The 18,433-nt window shown below is 35.2% G+C and overlaps 1 protein-coding gene across 3 annotated transcripts; it reads left to right on the forward strand.

The window, feature by feature from the left end:
- The first annotated feature begins 5,894 nt into the window (after positions 1 to 5,894).
- Positions 5,895 to 18,337, forward strand: LOC117113723 (ORM1-like protein 1). Of its 3 annotated transcripts, none has more exons than XM_033257156.1 (4): positions 5,895 to 6,114; positions 8,384 to 8,611; positions 12,404 to 12,552; positions 15,504 to 18,337. In XM_033257156.1, the coding sequence occupies exons 2-4, from the start codon at positions 8,444 to 8,446 to the stop codon at positions 15,637 to 15,639; spliced, it is 453 nt and encodes a 150-aa protein (XP_033113047.1). In that variant the 5' UTR covers positions 5,895 to 6,114; positions 8,384 to 8,443; the 3' UTR covers positions 15,640 to 18,337. The 3 variants fall into 3 exon arrangements, with proteins under 3 accessions (XP_033113047.1, XP_033113046.1, XP_033113045.1); XM_033257155.1 differs by having other exon boundaries at positions 5,896 to 6,082; XM_033257154.1 differs by lacking the exons at positions 5,895 to 6,114; positions 8,384 to 8,611 and adding an exon at positions 9,162 to 9,422.
- Positions 18,338 to 18,433: the final 96 nt, after the last annotated feature.

Genomic DNA, 18,433 nt, shown 5'->3' on the forward strand with positions numbered 1-18,433 from the left:
CCCACACACACACACACACACACACACACACATTATCTTATTTTATTTCACCCACACACACACACACACACACACACACACACCCACACACACACATATACATACATACATATATATATATATATATACACATACCTTTATTCGGCTCTTAAGGGGAAACTCTTTTGTCTATGATTTCCCCTTAACGTCGCTTTAGTTTCCCCTTAGCGACACTACTTTCGCCTTATGGTACTGTTTTTAACCACTTCATTGTTTTAGTTTCCCCCTATGGATACTTCTAAGCTCCTATATATATATATATACATATATATATGATATTGAATATATATTGGTTTTATTGTTAATCATCTTTAGCTAAGTTTTGATAACTCCTTGTGAGATATAAGAACGTACACTATGCTCGTTAAATTTTACTTCAATGATGCGAATCATTCGGAATGCTTGTTATTAAGTGCAAGCAAAAGTAAATATATTTGTGTAATTATTAACATTTGTGTTAGTATTTAAAAGTAACATGTTGTTTTATTTCTAATCTTTTGTATACGTGAAACATATTTGCTTTTAACACACGTAAGCCTATATTTTATACGTCAACATCTAGTAATTGTATGACGGAAAACCCGATAGCAACTTAAGTTTCCAGACAGTATATGATAGATAAGAAGGCGTGTGTCTGGCTACAAGTGGATTAATTATTTCCCGTGCAGTGTAATATAATATAATAAATACACTTGTTATTTTAAAAAGAACGTTTGTTCGAGAGATGTCAATAATAATTGGAATTAAAACACAGCAAGCCTATAATATAATGTAGTAAATAATTTTGTTTTAGTTCAATTCGGTGTTGTACACACTGATAATATATAAAACAACAGCAAAACACAGAACTACAAAAAAGTTACAAACAGTACATATTATTATTATTATTATTATCATTATTATTATTATCTTCAATATAGGCTTATTTAAATTATGTGTTATGCTACGAAATAGTTTGATGTTCGATTTAACACGTAAATATTATCCAACGTCTGAGACAAGATCGGAACAAACAGCTAATAATAATTTTATGAGCCTCTAGAGAATACTCAGGAAAAGGGTCTCATAATATGCACATGACTTATCTAAAATCAGCTAAATGATTAAATTTTCAAGTCATTCTCAGAAAATTTTAAAACTGAAAGATGGTTCTTTGATTGTTGCTTGATGATACTCATCTATTAACGTCCACGGGTGATCAATTTACCTGTCGTCGGCCCAGTGTCCTGAAACTGTGAAACAACTAACAAGGCCTACCTACCTACCCGGCGGTCCACGAGAGGTAAAATTTTCATAACAGCAACATCGCAATGTTAGACATAATCCAATCAAATTAAATTTGTGAAACATATAAACAGCAATGCTAAAAATAATAGTATCATTTCACAAAAACCGATGACTAATTGTCGTAAATAGGCCTAAATAATTGGATAAGCGATGCAATAAATATATCATTATATGGCCTATTGAAAAAAATTAAATTAAATGTTGGCCAGAAACATAGAATACATTTATTGAAATATGTTTTACTACAGGTTGAATATAATGTAGTTGTGCTAATATTTTTGCTTCCCTAAAATGAATGTGAGTGTACATGGAATGTACCTCACTGAGTTTTCTAGCACTCCACTTCATTCAAAAAAACACCGTACCGGTACTATTAGTTCAGGGTTTAGCATGGAATCAAGTTCAAAGACAAATACTGTACTAATATATTGGCACATGTTCGGAGACATGGTACGTTACAAATTGCTTGTTGCTAGATACAATAAATGGATTTAGCAGAAATACATCAAAACGAGTCAACGACTGATGAGACAAGCCGACTGAAGCCATGCTATAACAAACCCCTGGAGAAAACTGTCTTTCCTAAACAAGCAGAAGCGGCAAATATCATGCGAAGTGAACCTCTGCAATATGCAATACTTAGGGACCAGCCAGGCGCATTTCACCACATTTTCCATATAACACTAATAAAATACACATATAAAACTCATTCGTACGCATCGGAAATGAAACCTTCAAAATCACACATGAACCTTTCCTAAGCAATTGATTAAAGGCGATGTAAAATCAATAAAAACTAAACTTAAATTATACAGTGGCAATAAATATAATACCAAATCTTTCCTAATTAGCTAATTAACAACTTTCTGCTCCATATAAATGATAACGCTAGTTGCTGCTGCAAACTCTTAAACTTAAGTATAACACATAGGGAGAATCAGTTGTGTTGTGTCCAATCATATATTTTGTGTCGACGGTCATAGTAAAAAAAAAATACACTCATAATATAGATAGAAATTAACTCATGTCACATTTTATTTTTAGCCGGCTAACGCCCTCTCACATAATCATCGATTCCCCACCACCAACTTAGACTTCGCTCCCTCATTACTCCCCCCCCCCCCACCCCACCCGGTCGGGGAGTTTGGTCGAAGGAGGACAATTTTGGGGGTGTTCCCTCACCTTAATCTCTTTATCAGTTTTTTTATTCAAGAGAATAAACTAAAGGTTTATTCTCTTGAAATAGTATTACACTGTCACATTGTTAATGTCTGAACAGGAAATACATTTAAATTAAATTATCAGAAACCTTTTTATTTATAACATAATGTGGTTGCCAATGATCTTGACTCCGGCCCTCCGCAAGATACAGTAAGACAATGACGTGTAGAATAATACCCTGATCAATAATAAGTTTTACCAAATCTCAAGCGGGCGCTTTCTAAACTAATTCCTCCATGCTTATATACACAGGAAAATCTTGAATATATTATGAAATCAGTTTTGGGTGTGTCACTTGGTTTAATAGTCTTACAGAGAAGGACTCTAGTGATAACTTTCGATATGTTCTGAACAAAGCTTGTAAAGTCACAGATAAGCCTCCATCCTCCCTTGATGTGATCTGCCAAACTGAATAGGTATACATAGTCTTATGTAGTTTGAATAAATATTTATTCAAACTATATAAGTTTGAATAAATATTTCCAATACACGGCTTTTGAGTAAAATGATTTCTAAATGGATTAGAAACTATGTTTGCATTCTCTATCTCTATACTTTATTTTATATTATTAAATTATAGGCCTACTATATTTTTATTTTGTTTCGTTTTTCTATTTTATAGGTTTGAAATTTCAAATAAGTATATGAATTGAATTGAATTTGGTAACTTTAGAATTGTAGAAATGAAGGGGAAAATGGTCTGTGAGAAAAACGGAAATGTGAGAAACAAGACACTGCAGAACTCTTATCTTCTTGCAGCCTACCCGGTACTCTATTTCAATTAAATACAATGTCAGACTGTTTGAGGTACAGTGGCGTAGCTAATAGCTAGGGAAGGGGAGGGGTAACGGGGGTACGTGCCCCGGGCGCCAGGTTTGGGGGCGCTGAAATGGGAGAATGAGAGTAAAAAATAACCACTTTTTAGAAAAGCACGACGAAATTGATGTATGTCGTCAGGCATGAATATAGCTCCTTCACCCCACCCCCACCTGAACCCGCCCGGCGGAGAGAAAAACCATAATTCGTCGGGGAGAAAAGAAAAATTATAGGCCTATGTATTTTGTACATATAGGAGACTAAAATCGATTAAATAAGCCTTTGAAACCCATGTCAACCATTTTCGGGGGCTTAGCCTCCCTAGACCATTTTCGGAACATTTTAAGCGACGCTCGACCACGCCCACATTGCTCTCGTCAGGGAAATCTTCCCCCTCGTTGGGGGAATCGCCCTTCCCCCTCGTCGGGTAAATCCTGACGCCACCCCTGGTAAGAAAGAACCTATGAGAGCTAGAACAGTGCTTATTTTTACAGTGTTGATACGGACGTACGGTACCGTACGGATGCTTAAAGCCTGTACAACCAATATCAATTTATTTCACAATATTATAATCATAATTGAGAGAAGGGGGCGGGGGGTGCAATTTTCTAATCTTTTCCCCCGGGTGCCAAAACCTCTTGCTAATCCACTGTTGAGGTGTGGCGCGGCGGGGTTGAAGGCTTTAAGAGAGCCGTCGCCTATCAATGATCGTCGGCCAATTTTTTTGAAGTTTTGTCTTGGCAAACTGAGTTCAATTGGCAAGTAAATTATGACAAATTTAAAAATAAACATTTGAAGTATTGCTCAAAGTGGCCAAGCTGACACTTGGCCTTCAGGTAGTAGATGAAAATTGATGTGATGTTAGCCGAGTGTAGGTGAGTAACGAAAAAACCTTCTAAGGTGTGAAAGAAACAAACTTTCTAATACTTTTCTTATCTCTAATACTTTTCTTAGTTATCTTTAAGAAAGCTCTGTCTTTGTGACACACTCTCCATCCATCCCATCAACCGGAAATTCAGGAAGCGTAACGACGAGTCATGGGCCCACGGGCCGAGAAAGTTGGGGACAAGTTTAGTTGTCAATTACAAAGGACCCCTTCAAATTGGAATATGCCTATCAGTTTAATTTTTGTTGACTAAAAAAGAAAATAACTCGGCTATATGGCCATACAGTACACATTTTTAGATTTTAAATAATGTAGTACTAAATCCAAGATGATGCACCATTAGGGTAGCAATAAAACAAGAACGGGATTCATGCATCAAAACTGAACCAACCAAACCGAACCGACCAAAATATGAGGGGGGAGTGGAATTTATTTTCGGTGGCCACGCCCACTGAAAAATATTGCTTCTTAGATTCCAGAATACACGTTAATCGTGACAGATATGTTAAAGTATATCTCTTGAACGCAGTATTTAAGAAGTGAGATAATACCATAATAAACAAAACGAAACTTTTATTGTCGATTACGATTTTTTGCCTTAATTAAAATTACCGGATTGTTTTAACAATATAGAGTTTTATTTTAAATAGGCTTACATCAACAATTCTGCATGCACCAGGAAAATTACTGTGCTAGACCTTTCGAGGCATCGAATCATACCAACAGTTTTAGAATAATTTATGTGAACACACTTATTGTATATAGTTTGTCTTGTTCATGGAAAAGTGTCCCCTGATTAGAGGTGTCTATGTTTTCAAAGGAGAGGGGGGGGGGGCAAGCTTTTTGTGGGGGCCCCTTGTATACGCCACTGGTATGAAGGAACTCTTTATCTGTTCAAGATTTAAAAAGAATAAGAAAACCTACTTGTTTTCATTCCTTTTTACATTTTCCTAGCGCTTTTATCCACTGGAAAAGGTTTACAAAATGATTTTACCGTACCGTATTAGTAAAACTGTACAGGTACCGGTACCGGTACTGATGGAAGGTTGACGTGAGTTGACGGATGTTGACGTTTGTTGAGAAGTGTGTTCACGGGGTGAACTGTTGACGCGCGAGTTGACGTATATACATCCAGTTGTCTCAGGTTACATCATAGAAACATAATAAGAATACTAGAGCGCTAACCGAAATGTATTCGATGTTCGAAATACGCAGAACTGTGTCTGTGTGTCTGTGTGTGTGTGTGTGTGTGTGTGTGTGTGTACCATCCAAGATGGCTGCCATAAATTTAGCCAATCAAATTTCGCTAAGCACCATCGTTTGCAATTGCGCCCTCAATTTACTCAGCAAGTTCAATACAGCTAGTTACCCGTATGTTTGAAACTCGAGCGTTGCGGTGTTTGGGTGTAATGTACACGATTTTAATTTTAATTCCTTGGTTCTTTATTTTTGAATAAGATGCTCCACTTGGCCTGGTTTTGGCTACAATAGTTTAATAATTTGTTATTACCATTACTCATTATCATTAATGAAATAATAGTCAGTCAGAGGGCTTATTAATATATAATATGTATACTAAGCCTGAAGGTGGCGCTTTACTACGACGGCCATCTTGGATGGTGTACATACATAACTCTGCATTGCTGCGCCATCTTGTCAGCACTCTAGTTGTTTAATAGCTCTATGGGTTACATTGACTTGAGATGGCGTCAATTTGACGCTGTTGACGCAAATTGACGAGAGTTGACGGATGATATGTGATGGAACGAATTAAAATCTACTTTTCGATGTGATCGTTGATACGGCACTCAGTATTTATACCGGGGACGAAAGGTAAATAGGACTTTAAAGATAACGTTTCCTAGGTAGGCCTAAGTGGTAAAAAGTCTCTTTTTACCCAACTGATATCGCTTATGTATGGTCTTTATTAGTGGTGTTCCTTCATGGAGAGTATTATTAAAATGTGTTTGCACTAACTTCCGGAAGTCATTTTATGTTCAACCTTTTGGCAACGCTTGCGTGTGCGTGTTCACTACCACCCGGCCTAACTAGACCTAGGCCTAGTCGGCCCTAGCTAGAAGCCGAGATAGCATTAGTTAGCAGCATACTCCCTAGCCTAGCCTAGGCCTACACATCCTAGGTCTATCATTATGCCTAGCTAGGTGTAGCATGTAGAAAGTTAACCGAAGCTGTCATCAATCTGAAGTGATTGTGTGTGACCTTCGCTTCTTCTTCGTCCTTCCGTTAAGCCTCGGCTCGGGTAATCTAGCCTAGCTAGGCTGGCCTAGGCCTAGCCTTCCTAACTAGGCCTATTATAATTGTAACACTAAATTGCTAAAAGCTAAGATTTTAGTGTAGGCCTATAAAATATAACCTATAGGGCCTAGGCTATCCTAGGCCTAAAAAAGACCTAGCCTAGGCCTACAGTTAACAAAAATTTACCAAACAATAATTGTGTTCAACACTTGGTTTCCCAAGCCTTAGTTAACCAACTGTATACAGGAGTAGACTTTACTACTCCTATCTAGGCCTAGTAGTACAGCCGTACTGTAAAGTATTTCAACTGCGCGGATAATGCATAAGATAACTTGGGACAAGCACAGATAAATAACTGCAGGCAGGAAGATGAAAGACTGCACAACAAAAAGTGGAAGATCAGCACACTCACTGACTCTACCCTAATGGCACTTGGTCTCACACCCACTTCGCTTGCTTGCTTCACTTCATTGGTCTTTTTTTATTAGTGCATAGAGACTGCTATTGATTGATTGATTAATTGACTACACACAGAAAAGAGGATGATGGAGGATTGCTCACAGAAAGATGAAGGACTGCACACAAGATGATGTAAGACTGCATACATGAAGATGAAGGATTTCAAACAAGATAGGGGATTTTACACAGAAAGGTGAAGGACTGCGCAGAGGAAAGAAGATGAAGACTATGCATACACAATGATGTTAAGGTATGAAGGATTGCACAGAGAAAATAAGATGGACTGCACAGAGAAAAGAAGATGAAGGACTGCAAAGAGGAAAGAAGATGAAGGACTGCACAGAGAAAAGAAAATGAAGGAATGCACAGAGAAATGAAGATGAAGGACTGCACAGAGGAAAGAAGATGAAGGACTGCACAGAGCAAAGAAGATGAAGGACTGCACAGATGAAAGAAGATGAAGGTCTGCACATACTGTAGGATGGAAGATGAAGGTCTGCACAGAGGAAAGAAAAGATGAAGCACTGTGCAGAGGAAAGAAGATGAAGGACTGCACAGAGGAAAGAAGATGAAGGACTGCACAGAGGAAAGAAGATGAAGGACTGCACAGAGGAAAGATGATGAAGGACTGCACAGAGGAAAGAAGATGAAGGACTGCACAGAGGAAAGAAGATGAAGGACTGCACAGAAGAAAGAAGATGAAGGACTGCACAGAGGAAAGAAGATGAAGGACTGCACAGAGGAAAGAAGATGAAGGACTGCACAGATGAAAGAAGATGAAGGTCTGCACATACTGTAGGATGGAAGATGAAGGTCTGCACAAAGGGAAAGAAGATGAAGGACTGCACAGAGGAAGGAAGATGAAGGACTGCACAGAGGAAGGAAGATGAAGGACTGCACAGAGGAAAGAAGATGAAGGACTGCACAGATGAAAGAAGATGAAGATCTGCACATACTGTAGGAAGGAAGATGAAGGTCTGCACATACTGTAGGAAGGAAGATGAAGGACTGCACATAGGAAGGAAGATGGACTGTGCAGAGGATGATGGATGACTGCACATACTGTAGGAAGATGAAGGACTGCACATAGGAAAGAAGATGAAGGACTATACAGAGGATGATGGATGACTGCACATTGTAAGGAAGATACAGGACTGCACATTCTTCTTTCTGGGCCCTATTCACTCAGTTAAATTTACCACATGCCAGTTACACAGCCTGTTTGCACTGGATTGTTTTTGTTCGAGCTGATCAATACATGGTCAATGTGATAAATGCCAATCCAAACACCACTTTATTGTACGTTTGATAGGTCAGGTCAATGGGAAAATACCATATTTCTGGTTAAGTAAAAAGACAAGCTTTTATTTTATTAATTCCCTAAATAAAGTTGTCTAACAATGCTCTTTCATATTATAGGACAATAGACCACTGTAAAGTTGGTAACAAATTTAGAAAACCAAGAATAACTCTGAATATATGGCACAAAACGATATTACCCAGAAGCCCAGTATGGATTGGCTGAATAACCGTGGTCTGTGGTTCTCCTATGCTGTTGGTGTGTACGCTTTACACCTCATGTTTCTCATTATGCCGTTTCTCAGTTCAGGAACAGCATGGACCTTGACAGTCGCAGTTCATGCAGTGGTATGTATTTGCAATATTATTTATTTATCAGTGATTAGTTTTCATTCTGTCCATGGGCCGAAAAACAGATTTCTAAGGTCTGCACATACTGTAGGAAGGAAGATGAAGGTCTGCACATACTGTAGGAAGGAAGATGAAGGTCTGCACATACTGTAGGAAGGAAGATGAAGGACTGCACATAGGAAAGAAGATGGACTGTGCAGAGGATGATGGATGACTGCACATACTGTAGGAAGATGAATGACTGCACATAGGAAAGAAGATGAAGGACTATACAGAGGATGATGGATGACTGCACATTGTAAGGAAGATACAGGACTGCACATTCTTCTTTCTGGGCCCTATTCACTCAGTTAAATTTACCACATGCCAGTTACACAGCCTGTTTGCACTGGATTGTTTTTGTTCGAGCTGATCAATACATGGTCAATGTGATAAATGCCAATCCAAACACCACTTTATTGTACGTTTGATAGGTCAGGTCAATGGGAAAATACCATATTTCTGGTTAAGTAAAAAGACAAGCTTTTATTTTATTAATTCCCTAAAAAAAGTTGTCTAACAATGCTCTTTTATATTATAGGACAATAGACCACTGTAAAGTTGGTAACAAATTTAGAAAACCAAGAATAACTCTGAATATATGGCACAAAACGATATTACCCAGAAGCCCAGTATGGATTGGCTGAATAACCGTGGTCTGTGGTTCTCCTATGCTGTTGGTGTGTACGCTTTACACCTCATGTTTCTCATTATGCCGTTTCTCAGTTCAGGAACAGCATGGACCTTGACAGTCGCAGTTCATGCAGTGGTATGTATTTGCAATATTATTTATTTATCAGTGATTAGTTTTCATTCTGTCCATGGGCCGAAAAACAGATTTCTGTATGCTACAGTGATTAAAATTTGACTCTCAAAGTGGAGAATAACTGTAATTGATAATTGCATAAAATATTAAATTTACCTAGTAATAATAGGTAACAATAATTGATTTTGGCCCTTTTATGGTGTCAGTACAGTATTTAAATGAACTTTAAATTAAAAGTTAATGCCGGTGTGTTTGCTGTCGTTATTTGTGTTCAGAATTGTTTTTAGATTAAGTAGAATTTGAAGTCCACTCAGTTGAAAATGGCAGCTTTACCAAATTATCAAGTAAAGCATAATATTTTAAAAATTTAAGCAACAGAAAATAAAGAGAAAGTGTCTATTAGTATAATTCCCATTGCTGTATTTCTATTTACTGTAAATCTGTCAGTGTAAAATAGACATGATTTGGTCAGAGATGATATCACTGCACTATACAAATGAACTATGAACTCTGACATTGTTTTTTTTTTTACATATGTTGGAAATAAGACTGGCTACAACAATGGTTGTAGCCAGTAAATTCAGTTAGGTCATTTTGCTGGTGGTATGTAATAGCGATGAAAGACAGTTATAAATAGTTTCCAAGGACACTTATCTTGTAATATAATATTACTTTCAAGCCAAGAGTAAAGAATACACCTTCAATCGAACACATACAAATATGATTGAATATTTTCACACTGTCAGTAATTATGCTTTTTGTTGTAAAGTGCCATGTCTTTCCTTCCATGCCTGTTTAATGTAAAGAACCTTCCATTCTTTTTTTGAGTGATGTAGTGTTAACCATATGTGTACTCAAAATAAATAATTAATGACGGGACTTTGATACTAAAGATGGGATTGTGTACTTGGCTAAACATGCAACATGCAATCCACACAGTATCTTCTTCTATTTAGCGTCATGAACAATTTTTCTGTTGTGATTTTTAAGATGGTTAGAAGACATGTTGAGTGGAACAAAATGAAAGTGGAAGCATACTGTATCAGAGCAAATGCAATAAACAAAGATAGTAACTACATCACAAAATATTAAACAAAACATAATATTAAGTAAATTGCCTTATTGGACAGGCTTACATGAATGTTGAATTTTAAATATATTCAAGTATAATAATAATTTTAAAAAAAATTCATTCTTGAAGTACTATATTTTATTTTAAATATTACACTGGTTTATGAATTTTATACTTTCCACATTTCTAATGTGAAGCACTCCTGTATAAAATGCCTTTTTATCATTTGAATCCTGTGACCGCAATGTAAATAAATTCATGGCTATTGTTACACCAGTTATTATTTTTATATCTATGTGTCATACCATAAAGGAATTGCATTGAAAATGGTAGGTCATCCTCAAGAATATGATAATTTATAAGTTTGAATAACAAGTCATAAGTTAAAGATGTTGCGGCGTGTGTTTTTTTTTATAGGGAATAGTTTATATTTATTTTCATTCAACAATGTAGAAATAGCAGTAAATAATGACAGAATTTTAATGTAGAATGAACTACAACATTAACATTGCATTGGCATGAATGAAAGCCTGTCAAGTATATTGTGTGATAGAATAATTAGATCCAAAGGATGACTGACAGTGACACAGTCACACAATTGATTGATATTGATAGTGTAAAGTGGTTGCATGGTTGGGTAGATAAAGTAAAGTATGTTTGTGATTATGTAATTATCTCTTGATTTTTCCAAGACAGGTTTAATGAAAGCTTTGTTTATTTCCAATCTCAACTTTTGCCCAGGTGCCAATAAATTATTGTCAGTTATGCAGTATGTTGGGTGGTACAGATCCATACCATTTATAAAATAATATACTGAGTACTACTATAGATTTTAAACTGTTTCTACTTGCTAGGAGTCTTAATTTTGGAAGAAACTTTTTCAGGAAGATCTGGTTTAATCATGGAGGGTTTAATGCACTTTCTTTTGGAAAATAATGGAACAGTCCATAATGAAGCAAGTTTATAAAACAAAATACATACAGTACTGCATCAATTTGTGACCAAAAACACTTTTTGAGAGATCAATCCAAATACACTTTCAAAACTTGCAATGTGAAATTTTCATGTTATGATGATTAGGGCTGTCTGAACCTCCACACTTGAGCCTCCACGTCCTCCCTGAAACTAATTGACATTTTACCCCATAAAATGGGAACCCTGCATATACTTATTTCTGAAAATCACTATGAAAGCCTAATAAATATTCATTCATGATAACTTGCTTGAAAGAATCCAAAAGCATTATAAAACTATGAAAAATGAAAATGACAACTGATGACAGATCCACACTTTTTAGAGTCAACTACATGAAGCGGGTCCAATATTGATTGATATATTATTCAACAATCATATGATTGTTGAATAATATATCAATATTTGTTTTAATATTTGTAACTTTTCTCTTGTAAACTTATAATAGGTGTCAGCTACTAGTAGTAAATAAAATCAATGACAGTTTAGGTACATTTTCCTTCATACTTTTACTTGTTTGTATATGATATGATGTGTTTTTTGATGTTATTGTTATTGTTGCTGCTCGTGCTAGATTGCTGCAGCTACTGTTGCTATTGTTCAAGTTCAAGATTCTATTTATTGTCACTTAAAATATTTGCATGAAATTCTTTTTCCAAGGTTCAACATACACATAAATAAACTTATAAAATATAGTTAAATGGTATCAAAATGCAAGATAAAATTGTTTAGTAGTATAAAAATATATAATATAACCTGCAGTATATAAACATTAGAAAGTAAAGATACTTATTCAGTTATGCACTGGTTGATTGCAACTATCTCTTATGGCTTGCACTGCTTAGTCGAATTTGCATTTTTTTGTCGGATTGTTGTGTTTTATTTAGTCAAATTGTTCTGTTGTATTTTTATTAATTATTCTGCTACTTTTCTTTTGCAGCTGAACTACATCTCGTTTCATTATTTCAAGGGCTCAATCTTATTTGAAGATCAAGGAAAATCAAGATACCTAACAGTGTGGGAACAAATTGATGGAGAAGAACAGTTTACAGCAACAAGGAAATTTTTCACCATTGTACCCATGGTGCTGTGAGTAATTTATTACAATTAATTATTAGCATTTAGAAAATGTCATTTCCCAGTGTGCAACATGGAACAATATAGTGTTAAAAATTCAGAAAATTCATATATTCACTGAGAGCTTTTTTATTCATTTATTTAGATATAGAAAAATATACAAGGGCAGCCAAAGGCTATTTATTCAGGTATAGCAAAATATACAAACGGCAGCCAAAGGCTATTTATTCAGGTATAGAAAAATATGCAAACAGCAGCCAAAGGCTGAAATGAATGTATTTATAAAAATATGCAGTAAGAATATTAAAAATATTATATGCAAAATTGCAACAAGAAAGGACAAAACATATACTACTAGACTCAATTATAATACCTAAAAATTTCATTAATGATAACTAAATACGGTATAGCATAATATAAATATATATAAATTTGAATTATTACTAATTATTGAATTATATCTAACATTACAAAATCAAAAAATAAATTAATAAAGTTAGGAACACAACAATTATTGCACATAACAACCACCCATAGAAAAACTGCATTCAAGAAATAATTATGATTATGGTCTAACAAAAATTTAAAAAATTAAAAAATAAAATTAAATGTTAATGTTACTTGCTTAGTAAGCAACATCAAATAAATAATGTTGCTCATTAAACAAGTTAACAATTGTAGGAATTGAACTTCAAGAAAGCGGTTCGATCTAATAGACCTAGTCAAATAATAATAAGGGGGTAGCAAATCTCATAAGATTTATACAACCAACCATTGTACTGTATTATTAGATTCATTGTCTACCAGAAGTACCAACTAACTGTCATCTGCCCTTTGAAGTGAGATTGTTTTGAATAAATAAAGATAAAAATAAATAAAATAAATAAATAAAAGACTTACTTGCCCGGTCAATGAACCTTTCTTTCCGCTAAGTGCTTCCCCATGGATATTATGGCGAAGGTCAGGTACCTCACAAGGACAGAATAAACGTACGTAAATACATGCGTTTGTGGGACTGCACAAGCCCATATTCCAGGCTTTGTTCTGATTGGTCAGTTATTAAGTTTGATTGCCACTCCAGAAAGTTTTATTGGTGTTTAAACAGTGGAGGATTCAGAATGTTCCTGCTGGGATGAGGGTTGGTAGTGAAGCACCAGTAGAGGACATGGCCATCGAAACTGGGGAACCAGGACCCCACTTCCTTTTTAGGGTTTTTGGGAAAAATTTTTAACCCCGCCCCATAAATTTGAACCCAGATTCCCCCTGATTCATATTCCATTCATCTTACTAGTGAGCCCCCACCCCCACTTAAAAAAACGTTTCGCCGGCCCTGGAGGATGTATTGTCAGAGAAACGGGAAGGGTTTAGGAGGAGGTGACCCTTTTCTTGTGAGGGCTCTCAGTGTTCTCCCTAGCATCATGGGCAAGCATCATGGTAAGAGTTGAAGTCCACCATAGTTGGGATTGACACAAGGTATTTTTAATAATTAGAAGGCATTGAAATGTCCTAAATTGCACTTTTAGACTACTTTATAAGCCTCATGAAAGATGTTCCAAGCATCATGGCCAGCTGTCAAGCATCATGGGGAAAGTCCCAAAAGCATCATGGTACCATGATGTTTCAAGGGCCTGGGGAGAACACTGGCTCTATAGCTAGGCTAAATTCACTGAATGATTTTAATTTTAGCCATTTTTGAACTATCATGCTTGGTCAAAGGTTTTTTGGCTGCTGCATGTGGGGATGAGCTCCTCTTTTACAAGCCCTGGATCTGCCACTATCAAATATTCATATCATCAGCCTTGGGGTTCTGCCTTCCGGCAGGTTCAAACGTTCCTCCATTGTTGACTGTGTCACACTATTTTCTTCAAGTCTGAATATTTCTCATCTGTTTCCTTCAAATCATCTAACATTATTACATGATTTCTTCTTTGAGGTTGCTTTCCTTCTATCCGTCTTTAAATTATATCTTTCAACAGTCCATTTTAAAAGTTCATATAATGTGTACATTGACTATGTAAATATATCATTATTCATAAAATTTCTGATCAGGCTAAGATACATGGTACAAATCACATTATGACGTTTATAAACTATACTCAGTGGCATATCTAGGGGAGGGTGCGAGTGTGCATGTATCGCCTAAACTGACACCCCCTAGTCCTCTCCCATTGAAAATGTTTGAAGCAAAAAAATCATGCTCAAGTAGATAAAAATCACCTCATCACCTTATTTCACAAGGAAGCTCCCCCCACTTAATAATTGAGTTCACCACTTCACCTTCACGCCCCACCACATACACCCCCCTCCCCCTTACATTATACCAATAACATACATAACATCAGGGGTTAACATATCTTATTGTATTTTGATGTGCATAGTGATAACAACGGTCAACTGACTTCAGAAAAACAATTATAACCATAATAATAAAGTAGTAGTATGAACATGTTACAGTCTGAGACTTGCAGTGATACACTGATTGAAACAGTTTACTGTAGTTCATGCCAGTTTACAGACGTTTTTCCACGAAAATCCTTGAATTAATTACTTGCCAATTTAACAATGTATGCAAAGAATATAGGTATTGTTCATGTCTGTTGACAAAAATAATAAATTAATTGAGGAAGTTTAAGTTCGAGCTCAAGTTCATTATATTTTCACTAGAATAAAGCAGACAGCATATGATAATATGAAGACGTCTACTGTAGCAAATACTATTACAAAACAATAATGTACAGTAATAGGGGTTCAGTTTAATAAAAGGGGGAACAAATGGCTGTTAATATTATTATTTTACTGTAACTGTTATAACATTGATGTTAGTTCATAAGAGTATAATTTGTTTAGATAGGAGTTAAAGGTTACACTTTATACTTTACCCCTGCTTTATTGTATTTTTTAAATGAATATGTATCTTAACCACCAAGTTAGATCTTTACTGATAATGTTATATTTCTTTACAGGTTCTTTGCTGCCAGTTTCTACACAAAATACGATCCAACTCATTTTGTCTACAACAGTTTGTTTACAACGATTTCCATCTTACCAAAATTGCCATTCTTTCACCGTGTCAGAATATTCGGCATCAACAAATATTAAAACACTTTACATTATGTGAGAGAAAGAAATATTATAGACTGACTAATGCAATAGTAGACACTAGATTCAGTAACTTGGATGATCTACTCTGGGTGGAGCGATGTTCAAACTCTTGCAAAACTTTTGGCGATACATGATGTCCTGAGGATATTCTAGTGGACTGAATCTCCAAAGAGTGCAGGTGGACACAATTGAAAAGGTGTTAAGGAATGACCTTCGGAAGCCTGTAGATAGAGTTATTTAAAAAAAAAAAAAGTACAAAAAGGTGTACTACTGAAATATGTCAGAGGTCACAAAAATTGTAAATAAGTTTGGTCTTTTGGTTACTTACAAGACTGTCACTATGGTCTGCATGCTGTGTAATTTTGCCAATATCATTTGCAGATAGTGGTTTGGATGAAAGGTTGGGGAGGGGTAAACAACTATTTTATATTTTGTAATCATACTCAAAGATGTTCTGGAACTCTGGTCTGGATTTTCATGGATCTGAAGACAAATAGAAAAGCATATCATGTGATCTTTCCATAACTATTACAACAACAACAAAATATCTGTCAGAGAAAAATTGAGCGCGATTGTTGATTACTCACACCTAATGTTTATTAAGTCAGTACACCCCAAAAAGAATCGCTAGTGTTTTGGGTAGGAATAAAATCCTGGTACCATAATGCTAACCCTAACCAACAACACTTTTGCTGGAGACTGATTGAATTTAATCCGGCCTGTCTTGCAGGAATTTGAGTGTCTATTGGCATAAACCTAGGTACAGTATTTATATTGTGGTCATCCAGGGGTGGTGCCAGTGAGGTCCAGTGCCCGGGGATAAAAACCACAATTTTGAGGAGAGAATAAAATTGTATTTTTTACATGTTAGTAGGCTTTAAAATTGTTTAAATAAGCCTTTGAAAACCCTAAATTGTCGTACTGTTGTTTTAATTGTGAAGAGAACAATGAAAAAAAGTGGTCTCTGCTTCTTAAACAAAAATACCTGATTGAGAAACATAAAATTTTTTTTTAATTTGGCCTTTTAAAAACTAGTTTCTTGTGATTTTATGATATCTATTTTGATAGTTTTTATTCTTGATCTCTGTGAGATGAAATATAATGGGTGTAATTATTATATTGATTAAATTTATATTGCTTAAGAGTACTTATAAAACTATAGATTGTTTCCTTAAGAACCACTTTACTCACTACAGTATGCTAATATTCCTATCAGTGGACACGCAGGTTAAAAAAATTGTCTCAAGCGCAGTGATAATTGGAAATCAGGGTTGGTCTGTTGGGATATTGTTTTAGTATAAGCCTAAACTCAATTTCACTCACTACTGAAATGGGCTAAAATTCATCATGAAACATGCCCTTTCGTTCGTCATGCAGGAAAAGTATTATTGGGATCTTCAAGAAAATCTCTTTTTTGACTTGTATGTTATACTGTACAATGCTGTCCACATAGATACAAGTAAAAACCCAAAGAAGGGCAGGATGTTTTATTTAAGTTATTTCAAGTGGATTATAATTATAATCTAGCAGATTTTCTTTGATAAATATTTCTTTCTGATTGGATATCAAAAGAGGGCAGTTGTGTAAATAATGCGACTCATAATCCTGTAGGTTCAAAATTTATAATTCATTTTCACTTTATAATATTTTCATGGAATTGTAGTTAATGTAAAAAAAATAATTGGTTGTTCTATTTGAAAGCATCTCTGTGTCAGTTAAAAGTAGTGTCTCCAAAATTTAAAATAACAGACTTCGGCACAGAGGCCTGCTTTGACTTTTTACTGCTATTTGGTTTGACATCCTGAAACTGGCCTTGGGGGGAAAAACATGCATTTTGAATTAATTTTGAAACTTAACTTTGGCTTATAAATACAGGGTATTAGATGCAGTACTAGGCTTCAAACTAATTCATGTAATTTGTTTTGTTCCAAAAACATGATGTCAAAGGTGAACATCCACCCACAGATTAAGTTGTGTTGCACCATGTGCAAAATTGAGATACTGAAGTTTCTGTGAAACCTGGTTCTCATCATTTCTTAGCTTTTGAGTAAAAAATATCACAAAATTATTTCCTCTTTAAAATAACACACAGATAAATACTCTTTCTATATTCTTTGGATAGTCCCTTCAATTGGCTGGTATACAATTATGTGTTTTATAGTAAAATCTGTAAAACAGGGAGAAAACATCTGAATTAAACACAGCACATCCAACAATATATAACTTGCCAATTGCAGGATGGAATGATGCTTTATAAACAAGTCTCTTTTTGGGGCTTAGGTTGTGGAGCTGTTTTTAGTCATGACAAAAAAAAAAATTCCTACTGCGACTACATTAAAAATTCAATTATATACAAAAATGTTAATTGAAAATGGCTTATAATAGTCTTTCTTGTTCAGAACACAACTCATTTTGTGGTGGGTGAAGAACTAGGTTTGGTGTATCTTGGTATTAAATTCTTTTAAGTCGAAAAATGATTGTTATAATATATTAACTTAAATTATTTTTTTCATATAAAATTTCAAAGGCAAGAACAAAATTATAATCATCACCTTATATATGCTTACAGTGCTGAATTCTTTTTTTTTTGTATTCAATTTATTACGCTTATAATTGCTATATACAGTATAAATGTGCCTATAGGGTGTTTTTTTTTTATATTCAACTAGCATAGTTGGATGAATTTACAGTTGAACTTGCCTAAGTCGAATCCAAAATGCCATTGAAAAATTGTTCGACTTTGACTTACAGATTGTTAATTAATGGAAAACACAACAACTTGGCATATAAA

The sequence above is a fragment of the Anneissia japonica genome, unplaced genomic scaffold (assembly GCF_011630105.1).
Source record: "Anneissia japonica isolate Jap-2015-1 unplaced genomic scaffold, ASM1163010v1 scaffold718_len1063573_cov188, whole genome shotgun sequence".
Classification (NCBI taxonomy): Eukaryota; Metazoa; Echinodermata; class Crinoidea; order Comatulida; family Comatulidae; genus Anneissia; species Anneissia japonica.

Bases quoted from the DNA above. Each gene is read 5' to 3' on its own strand.
- LOC117113723 (XM_033257156.1), top strand. From the start codon at position 8,444: ATGGCACAAAACGATATTACCCAGAAGCCCAGTATGGATTGGCTGAAT. The intron at 8,612-12,403 runs GTATGTATTTGC...TTTCTTTTGCAG, and splicing joins CAGTCGCAGTTCATGCAGTG to CTGAACTACATCTCGTTTCA. The intron at 12,553-15,503 runs GTGAGTAATTTA...ATTTCTTTACAG, and splicing joins ACCATTGTACCCATGGTGCT to GTTCTTTGCTGCCAGTTTCT.